This window comes from Elgaria multicarinata, chromosome 21 (genome assembly GCF_023053635.1).
Source record: "Elgaria multicarinata webbii isolate HBS135686 ecotype San Diego chromosome 21, rElgMul1.1.pri, whole genome shotgun sequence".
NCBI classification, from domain to species: domain Eukaryota; kingdom Metazoa; phylum Chordata; class Lepidosauria; order Squamata; family Anguidae; genus Elgaria; species Elgaria multicarinata.
Window position 1 is genome coordinate 3,659,627 of NC_086191.1, and position 10,779 is coordinate 3,670,405.

Genomic DNA, 10,779 nt, shown 5'->3' on the forward strand with positions numbered 1-10,779 from the left:
GCCTTGTAGGCCCCTTCCAACTCTGCTATTCTATGATTCTATGACCCATTCCCCCTTCATGCATACCACTTGCAAAGGAACAGATACACAGCAACACGCCGTATAATGAGTCAGACCGTGGGTCCATTGAACGGATTGCCAGCGGCTCTGCAGGGCCTCAGACAGGGGTCTTAACCAAACCTACCTGGAGATGCCGGCCAACGGGCCTAGGACCAATCTAAGACAAAAATTAAACACAGAAATTGATAAAACTTTATATAGGAAGGTGATGGAGTGGATTTTAGTCTTGGATTCTAGTCAAATTCCTCATTAAGGTCTCGTGGGGCCCCACGAGACCTTAATGAGGAATTTGTTTCCTCTGCTGGAATTAAGGCTTTTTTCCCCTTTGGTGACACTGACGGGTTTTCCTTTGCCATTAGATCATTGCACCAAAAAATCCCAGAACGTCCCCGACTTCTTATCCTTCTGAAATCACAAGCACCTGAGTGAAGGAACACTTACACACATGTGTAGGTGTAGTGGCTACGGTGTTGGACTGGGAGCTGGGAGATCCGGGTTCTGGTCTCTACTTAGCCATGGAAACCCACTGGGTGACTTTGGGCCAGTCACAGCCCAACCTACCTCACAGGGTTGTTGTGGCGAGAATAAAATGGAGAGGAGGAAGAGGATTACGTACACCGCCTTGGGTTTCCTTCGAGGAAAAAAGGCGGGATATAAATGAAATGAATAAATAGGGTATTTAGGGCACCATCCTATCCCACTGCTCGTAACCCTCCAAACATGGAGGCTCACGGGCATCCCATGCAGAGCAGGAGGAACAACAGAGATGAACTTCACCCCTGCGCTCTTCCTGCTCTGCCTTTCTGCTAGATGGGCTTCTTTGCCCTGACTGGCCACAGAAATGCCCTTTACCTCCTCTGCAATGTTGCAGAAGTGACCTCGGAGAGGGAGCCAGCGTTGTTCTCCCTGTGCTGGCGGAGAGGGGAGCGTGGTTTTCTGGATGCAAGCTCAGATTTCTGTCTCTGAGCTCAGATCTGGAATCCTAACTATCCAATGCCCCAATCCAGATGCTTAGTCCAATAATAATAATAATAATAATAATAATAATAATAATAATAATAATAATAATACAACAACATTTATTTCTTACCTGCCTCTCCCTTTGGATCAAGGTGGGGAACAACATTAGTGCAGGAATCAACACATTTAAAAAAAGTTCTTTATTTTACATTAATCTGAGTAGGCCTGCCGGAAAAGGCTAGTCTTCAAAGCTGCCTTAAAATCACAGAGGGGGTTAATACTACGAATCTCGTCCTGCAGGCCGTTCCATAATCTAGGGGCGAACCGAAGAAAAGGTCCTCTGGGAAACTGATGTCAGCCTAGTTTTAGCTGACTGAAGTAAGTTCTCCCCAGAGGACCTGAGTGTGCGGGGCGAACTGTATGGAAGAAGGTGATCCCGCAGGTAACCTGGACCCAAACCATGTAGGGCTTTAAAGGTAATGACCAACACTTTGTACTTTGCCCGGAAACTAATCGGCAGCCAGTGGAGTGATTTTAATGTTGGGGTAATATGCTCACCCCTAGATGTACCGGTGACCAACCTGGCTGCCATATTGAAGTCAACCAATGACTTCAGTAATAACTTTACCTGCCATTTATTCAGCTGAGTTCTCAGAAGGGAATCTTAAAGCTGGCAAGTGCAGAAGCGTATGCAATTTGCATTGAAATTCTTTGCTGTTTATTATTCATTTTAAGAAATGTAATTTTGTACGTTGCCTTTTTATAGCCCCTGAAGAAGGGCCTCTCGAAAAAACATGAGGACCGAAACGTGTTGGGCTTCGTTCGAAATTCAGTTATTATATTTTCCCGGCATTTGGAGACACATTCTCTCTCTCTCTCTCTCTCTCTCTCTCTCTCTCTCTCTCTCTCTCTCTCTCTGTGTGTGTGTGTGTGTGTGTGTGTGTGTATCTAGGGCAGCTGATTCCCAGTTTGTTGACACTCATCGTGAGACAAGGGGGAAGCCTTTTAAAATTCTATGGTTATTCTTACGCACACGTTTATTTATTTTATTTAAAAGATTTGAACCCGTTTTTTAGGGCACGCTGCCCTCACAAGGTGGCTTAAAAGTATTACAAAAACATATGTGAAATACAGCCATGGAATGACAGGATTTTACCCGTTTTACTGCGGTGGGGGTGGGTGGGAGCACTTCATCACAATGAGCTACCATGGACCTCTGCTACTGACACTTCACTGTGAAAAAGATTCTGTTAAGGTCACCTCTAACTGGCCCAGAAAAATTAGGAAGCGGGCAGATCAAACAGAGGCTGGTCTCCCACCCAATTTATGCTAAGTAGATAAATATGGCGCTCTAGGGAGCCAGCACAGAAGAATTCTTTTAAAAAGCCATAGAATGCAAAGGAGTCAGCGAGGAAAAGTCTTTATACAACAGCACATAATTCCAACAAACAAGTCATTTTTACTGGCTTCCTATGCAGAAAAGGCAAAACCCCAGCTAAGAGTCCTTTGAAAGACAGAGGGAAACTGAAAACACAAGCTGGATCCTGCGTAGCTTTACAGGCAGACAAGGCGTTTCAAATGCTCACCCTTCCATTAAGCAATTAGTACGTGGGATGTAGCCAATAGCTCCCCCGCTCCCCAATGGCTTTCAGCCCCAAAGAAAATCATCTCCAAGTACGTTAGAGCTGTACAACGTTTCAGGACCATCTACAAAAAGAGCAGCCGGCAGCTTTTGCCACAAAGTCCATCTGCAAGCGAAGCGATTTACTGTTTTTCAGGTTTGGGGAACTGAGGAGTTCCCCCCTGGCAGGCCCTAGATTATGTACACAGCTCTGAGGCAACCGATACACGGCGTCCCAGTAGAGGAGGCGCCTTCATTCCACAAGGAGGTCAAATCTCTCTGCTTCTTCAAACTCGGCGTTCATTTGGGTTGCCCATTCATCCAGTTCTGATTTCTGAAAAGGCAGGGAAAGAGACATTCGCTAAAAGTATAGCCCCCGTTTCAGCGACCAATATACACACTCATGCAACATGCTAACCCACACTCAACGGCTGAGTGTGGATTGTTCTGAACCACGGGCTGCTTGTCGAAGTGTGAGTATTGTCTGAATGCAGCCAGGGGGGCTTTGTTAACTAATTTTCTCAAACGAGCCACCTTGAGAAGCCATGATTTGTTGTTGGGTTGCTCAAGGTGATTAACAAGCCATCCTGCGTGGTAAACGAGGTACCCTGGCTGCGTTCACACAACACGATAACCCACAGTTCAACTAACAAATCACGATTCAAGCCAGTGTAGGTTAGCATGATGTGTGGACCCAGTCAGTGTGTGCATGTGTGTTGGGGAGGCTATCCCCAAATCTAAGAGTGCCAACAGGATGATCAGGGGTCTGGAAACAAAGCCCTATGAAGAGAGACTGAAAGAACTGAGCATGTTTAGCCTGGAGAAGAGAAGATTGAGGGGACTCTTCAAATACTTGAAAGGTTGTCACACAGAGGAGGGCCAGGATCTCTTCTCAATCCTCCCAGAGTGCAGGACACGGAATAACGGGCTCAAGTTAAAGGAAGCCAGATTCCAGCTGGACATCAGGAAAAACTTCCTGACTGTTAGAGCAGTACAACAGTGGAACCAGTTTCCTAGGGAGGTTGTGGGCTCTCCCACACTAGAGGCCTTCAAGAGGCAGCTGGACAACCACCTGTCAGGGATGCTTTAGGGTGGATTCCTGCATTGAGCAGGGGGTTGGACTCGATGGCCTTGTAGGCCCTTTCCAACTCTACTATTCTATGATTCTCTGAACCGACGTTACCACTAGGCTCTGGCCCCTGCCCTGTAGAGATTAATGGGCGCAAGTGAGGTCCGTCTCTACAGCGCAACGCTTCCAATTGAGCAGGGAGAGGAGTGGAAGCAGGGGCCCAGAGTGCCACTCCCTTAAGATCACCTAGGAGATTTGAGGTTCAGGGGCTTCTTGATTTACATCTCACCGGCACTCAGTTGGCGTCCAGATGGCCAACATTTTGGGTACCCAGGAGAGCGGTTTCCCCACCTGCCCGACGTAATACTCACATCAAACTGTGGCATCTTTTTCTTCCTCCGTTTTTCCTTGACAAACGAAATCCCCGGGATGTCGTTGTCTGGCACACAAAGGGTGCCAGGTGCCGGAGCGATCGCTGCCAACTTCTGGGTGGTGCTGGCGTTCACGGGAGACACGTCAGCCAGCAGACCTGGGACCAGGAGCTTCTCAAAGCCAAAGAGCGTTTGCCGCTTGCCCGGGCCATGGTTGGGTGTGGAGGTGTCCGAGAGATCAGAGCTGGGAGACTCCTGGCTCACCTGGAAGCTATGGCTCAGGGAGACTTCCAAGCGGCTGTAGGACCGCCGCACCCTTTTGGCCATGGCCAGGTCCCGCTCATCGCCCAGCGGGGAGCCATGTGCGTTGGTACCGACCGGAGACAGGTCGTCTGTCACTCCCAGGGAGGCCCCCATCTCAGGATCTGAGGAGCAGCGTGGGGGAGAAAGCTTCAATTCCATCTTGGTAACACTTCTAACGGGACTTTTACCCTTCACGGCTCCCAGCGGCATGTTCTCCTTGTCTTCTTTTAAGGAGATCTGTAAGTCAGGAGACACAAACTTCTCCTTCAGCAACAAATATACAGGTGGGGAGGAGGGCTGTATATTTAAGATCAGAAGAGCCCTGCTGGATCAGACCAAGGGTCCATCCATTCCAGCACTCTGATCACACAGTGGCCCACCAGCTGTCAGCCAGGGACCAACAAGTAGGACACGGTGCCACAGCACCCTCCCACCCACGTCCCCCAGCAACTGGTATATATAAGCTAATTCCCTCAGATACTGGAGGTAGCACATAGCCATCAGGCTAGCAGCTATGGATAGCCTTCTCCTCCAGGAATTTATCCGGACCCCTTTTCAAGCCATCCAAATTGGTGGCTATTACTACACAGTGTGGTCGTGAATTCCATAATTTAACTATGCGCTGTGTGAAGAAGTCTATCTTTTTAAACTGTCCTGACTCTATTAGCTTCATGGGATGACTCCAAAGTATTATGAGCGAAGAAGAAAAATGTCTCCTCATCCACATTATCCATGTTCATTTTGTCCACCTCTATCCTGTCTCCCCTCAGCCTCCTTTCCCCCCCCCAAAGCTGAACACTCCCAGCTGTTGTCACCTTCCCTCCTAGGGAAGATGCTCCAGCCCCTGGGTCATTTGAGTTGCCCTTTTCTGCACTTTTTCCAACTCGACGATATCATTTTTTAGGTGTGCTTGCCAGAACTGTACACAGTATTCTAAGTATTTGAAATAGTTTTCCAAATTGAGCAATGCTGAATGAATCATAGAATCATGGAGTTGGAAGGGGCCTCTAAGGCCATCCAGTCCAACCCCCTGCTCAATGCAGGAATCCACCTTAAAGCATCCCTGACAGATGGCTGTCCAGTTGCCCCTTGAAGGCCTCAAGCGTTGGACAGCCCACAACCTCCCTAGGTGTACTTGGCTCACAACTGCCTCACAACTGATTAATTTGGATATCGCCAAGATCTCAATGCAAGCTGTCTTTTTGAGATGGCAAATATGTCCATATTATTAAATTGCATGCTAACCATCCGTCACATTTTAAAAGGAAAAGTTATCTTTAGCATTTCCATTTCAATGATCTTTCACAGTTACAAAACCTATCAAAAGGACCCTTCGCTGACAGCCTCACCGAACAGACACTGGCTAATTAAAGTTTGCGGCCCTCGTTAAAAGGTATGTTGTTTTTATCAAATGCTGCTTCATACTTACCCTTGGACTCCGGCGGGGAGTTCCGGCAGTCACCTTGATCTGGTTTGGAAAAAGAGAAACCACCTGAAATCTAGAGTGAATCTTGTAAGAGAAAACAGAGACAACAGAGGGGTCAAAGGGGTGATCCCCAATGATCCGATTTCGGGCCCTTTGAGGCTAGAGAACTTCTCTTGTGCTCGCCCAGAATCAGAAAGGAGACTTTAGGGAGTTTTCTTGTGGCTTTATGCCACAATTGTCAACTTGGATTCCAAGGAAAAGTTAGCCCCCAATTCAAAGCATATATTACCGCAATGCCTAACATTCTGTAATATGACAAAACAACAAAGTTGTTTGGGGGGGAAGCAACCCAGCTGTAACCCAACCCAGAATGCACAGTTCACGGGATGTTCCTGGGCTGTCTAGCTCCGCCCAGCTGTACCAGGAGTGATTAGGAAGAAGAACCAGCATCTTGCTTGCTTCTGTTTTGTTTACAATGACCCAGGTTTTTTTAAAAAAAGGGTTGTTGTTGTGACATGCAAGCCAGAGTTTCTTTGACTTTAATAGCTGTGCGAAATATATTTTTGCAGCTAGAATTTTTCCACCCCTGCATGAGAAGCTGCAGTTCCAAAGTCTGTACTAGTATTAAAAATACAAAAGTCCTGTCCCCTTCGCTATGTCTTCTCTTTAGGGTGGATAAAAACAGTTTTTTTAAAAAAAAGCAATTGGATTTTCCCTTTTAAAACCACCTATAGTAAGTTTTAAAAATTGAACCTTAACTTAATGCAAGCAAATACTCTCAAGCTGAACTTTCAACCCTTTCAGGGAAGTCTGTTTTAATTTGCAAAGTATGAACTGTAGGGAAAACATCTTCGAAGGACAGGGTGCCTGGATGTGAAAAGGATGAGGAGTCCTGTGAACACATCCGCAGGTGGCTCCCTGCACCACAGGGAAACACCGCCACGCCAGTTAAAACTCCACATACCTGCCGGTTTCGTGGCACGATCTTTTTCAGGGTTATCGGCCGCATCACAAACGGGCCTGGATGCTGCAGAAAGGAGAGGAAACACCGCGAGTGAGTTTGGAAAGAGAATCCCAGCGGGATGAGTCACACCAGGAAGAAAGTTCAGGATCTATTAGTTACGAGCAAATCGCAGCAAGGCCTCCTAATCGTTCTAACGGTAACAGCAACAAAATGTCTCCCTGACTCTGCCCAAAATTACACTACTGAAATGAAGGTGGCTTGAAGAAACCAAGAATAGATTATTATTATTTTGTCTGGAAGGTTTGAGCTCCGTTCAGTTCTGGTACTCGACAAAGAAGAAATTGTTTGTCTCGGAAGTCCTTTGTTCCAAGTACATCATTTGAACCAGGCTTCCGATGGTGGGTCTTGAGGTTCTAATAACCAAAAAAGTAGGTCCATCAAGTCTGAAGTCTGCCTACCCCTGATTTACAGCATTTGTGTGCGAAAAGAAAAGGCCAAGCTATTGCTAAATTTGCTGAGATCTCGGATTACAAGCCCTTTCGGACTAAAAAACTGTCTTTTCTCTGATACTTGGCAATACATGACATGCTTTGAAGGTCTTCTTCTTGCCTTCTCCTGTCAGAGGCTAGCTATCATTATAGCTATTTTTGTTTTTAATGCTGCTGCTCTAAATAAAAGTACAGCTATACCATTCTCTCATGTTTGCATTCTTCGCCCTCGCCCTTGTGTACTGCCCTGAAGTGGCTTCCCCAAAGCGGCAAACCCCTTTGGTGTCCCCCTTTCGGCGGCGAGCCTGCCCCCAAAGGAGCCTGCCTCTTAAGCTCCCAGTCCCCCAAAGTTATTGCAGCTGGGTTGAGATGTTTCTTTGCTGGGAGCCTGAGTCTGAGTTTCCCTCTGCCCTCCCCATCCACTTTTCCTTGTGTGTCATGTCTTTTTTTTTAGAATGTAAGCCTACGGGTAGGAACTGTCTTCTTTATTGATACATTGTAAGCCGCTCCAAGAGCCTTTTGGCTGAGGTGCGGGATAAAAATACTCTAAATAAATAAAATAAATAATAAATAAAGGGGCAGGCCCAAAATGTTTTTTTTAAAAAAAGACCAGCCTGTTTAGCTTAAAGCTCTGACTGCAAGTAACTAAGCTGTAGGAGAGACATTTTAACCTTTTAGAAGGTTTAAAAAACTGTACAAAAACTGCGAAACCCCCAAATAATTGGGGGAATATGGATGGGGGGCAAATTTGCCCCCCAGACCGGAGGCTCTGCACCCCTGGACTAGACAGTGATATGAAGGACTCGCTGGAAGATCTCACACACAAAAGCACGTGGATAAGGTTATGTTTTGCAAGTTGGTGAGCACCGTTATCTCATAAAGAAAGCAATAGTGTTATTTTCACAGCTGTTAATTTCTAAGGTATCAGAGCTCTGCCAACCAAACACATGGAAGGACAACAATACGAGAAGCTTTTTACGCACCGGGCTGCTTGCTGTTTTGCTTGCGACCAAGACTGGTTTCCCCTGGGACAGGGGCTGAGCGGTAGAAGTTGCATTCCTCTCAGACCTGCGCCTCGGGGGAGAGAGGGCGGCACCTGGGGGAAAAGGCAGAATGAAATGGGGTTTCCAGGAAGAGAAGCGTTAAGGGCAAACACAACAGGATCATATATTAGGTACGGCATAACTTTGCTGAGAAAACTTAAAAGATTCTGGCTTCCTTCAGATTAGAAAGACCTAACAAGTTAATTTTGATGGCTATTGGTGCCCCCCCAATTATGGAATGATCTCCCCGACACGGCTTGCCTGGCACCAACACTGATATCTTTTCGGCGCCAGGTTAAGGCCTTTCTCTTCTCCCAGCCATTTAACAGCATTTCACAACATATGCTGAGTACGTTTGTTTTTAATGGACCCCAGAAGAGCTGTTTTTATAAGCCTATTGTGTTTTTATGCTTTTTACGTTTTTAAATTTTGTGCATTCGTTTTAATGTTTACTGTTTTTAACTTTTGTAAACCACCCAGAGAGTTTCAGCTACGAGTTGGTATAGAAATGCAATAAATAAATAAATAAATAAATTGTCCACTTCATCAAAGGCAACTGAAGAAATCAACCAACGTTCCCCAACCTGGTGATTTTGGACTACTGCCAGCATTCCATGATGGGAGTTAATTTATTTATGTATTTCTTAAATTTATACCCTGCCTTCTTTTTTCCTCCAAGGTGTACATGATCCTCACCCTCCTCTCCAACTTATCCCCCCAACAGTCTTGTGAGGAAGGTTAGGCTGAGAGTCAGGGACTGCCCAGTGAGCGTCACAACCAAGTACGGAATTTGAACCCGGCCCTCCTGAGTTCTGAGTCCAACACTCTAACCCAGGCTTCCCCAACCTAGTGCCCTCCAGATGTGGACTACAACTACCATGCTAGCTGGGGGATGCTGGGAGTTGGTAGTCCAACACATCTGGAAGCACCAAGTTAGGAGAAGGCTGAAGTAGACAGTATTCTACGAAAGCTTATGCCGGAATAAACGTGTGAAGTCTTCAAGGAGCCCCAAGACTGTCTGCTGTTTTTGCAGTGACAGATGAACACGGCCGGCCACCCTCCCACCCCCAGAAACGGTCTTCTGGCAATTCAGTGTTGTGAAATAAATCAGAATAAAAACAGAATGAATAAATGAATAAGTAGATGAAGAAATAAATCAGAATAAAAGCAGAATGAATGAATAAATTATACAAAGCAGAATAAAAATAATCAATAAAGCAGAAAAGAATGAATAATTGAGTCCATGAAGCAGAATAAGTAAATAAATCAGAATAAATCAGTATATAAACCAGAATAAATGAATTCAAGCAGAATGAATGAATAAATGAGTCCATGAAGCAGGATAAGTAAATAAACAAATAAAGCAGAATGAAGGAATAAAACAGAATAAATGAATACAGCAGAATGAAAAGAGAATGAATGAACAAATAAATGAGTCCACGAAGCAGAATAAACAAACAAATAAAGAGGGAGGGAAGCAGAATCGAGGCGGGGAACAGCATAAAATACAAAAACGTTATGAAATACTTAAGACTGATTAAAACATATAAAACTAATACATTGTTAAAACAACAGCCAGGGTTCTTAAAATTGAACTGCGGAGGCCTGCCGGAAGAGATCAGTCTTTACAGCAGAATGAAAAGGGAACTAATGAACAAATAAATGAGTCTATGAAGCAGAATAAACCAACGCATAAAGAAGAACGAATGAATTAAAAAAAAAGTCTATAAAGCAGAATTAAAAAATCCAACAAATAAAGCAGAATAAGTGAGTATATAAAGCAAGGTAAATAAATGAATAAAGCAGAACTTTTAAAAACAATAACAATTCTCCCCCTTCATCCCGTCTGTGTGGAAATTAGAGGCTCCCCCTTCCTCCAAGCACCCTCAGCAACCCCCTTATAACGCTCCTTCTCCCTTCCCCAAATGCCTCTCGGTCCCCTCAACGCCCCTTTATAACGCCTCTGCCTAGTGAGCCACCCCTCCTATAACGCTCCCTTCTCCCCCTCCTATAATGCTCCCTTCCCCTCCTATAACGCTCCTTCTCCCCTCTCCTATAACGCTCCCTTCTCCCCCTCCTATAATGCTCCCTTCCCCTCCTATAACGCTCCCTTCTCCCCCTCCTATAATGCTCCCTTCCCCTCCTATAACGCTCCCTTCTCCCCTCTCCTATAACGCTCCCTTCTCCCCTCTCCTATAACGCTCTCTTCCCCCCTCCTATAATGCTCCCTTCCCCTCCTATAACGCTCCTTCTCCCCTCTCCTATAACGCTCCTGTCACTCCGCCGTCTTCCTCTTCCCCGCCCTCACCTGCTCGGGCCTCCCCAGCGGAGCGGGCCCGTCCCGGGCGGCAGGAGCCGCGGCGGCCTCCGCCTCCCGCCATGGCGGCCTCTGCGCTGCTGCCGCCTCCCTTCAAGCTCGGCTTCGCCGTTGGAATCGCCCGCCACCGCCTCGGCGGAAGTGACGCCCAGGAAGG

General features: G+C 46.2%; 1 protein-coding gene across 1 annotated transcript; it reads right to left on the reverse strand.

The window, feature by feature from the left end:
• Positions 1–2,424: 2,424 nt before the first annotated feature.
• CDCA5 (cell division cycle associated 5) lies at positions 2,425–10,689 on the reverse strand. Its single transcript, XM_063145745.1, has 6 exons — positions 10,614–10,689; positions 8,246–8,358; positions 6,775–6,837; positions 5,814–5,852; positions 4,082–4,621; positions 2,425–2,975 (listed from the first exon to the last, which is right to left on the reverse strand). The coding sequence occupies exons 1-6, from the start codon at positions 10,684–10,686 to the stop codon at positions 2,895–2,897; spliced, it is 909 nt and encodes a 302-aa protein (XP_063001815.1). The 5' UTR covers positions 10,687–10,689; the 3' UTR covers positions 2,425–2,894.
• Between the last annotated feature and the right edge of the window lie 90 nt (positions 10,690–10,779).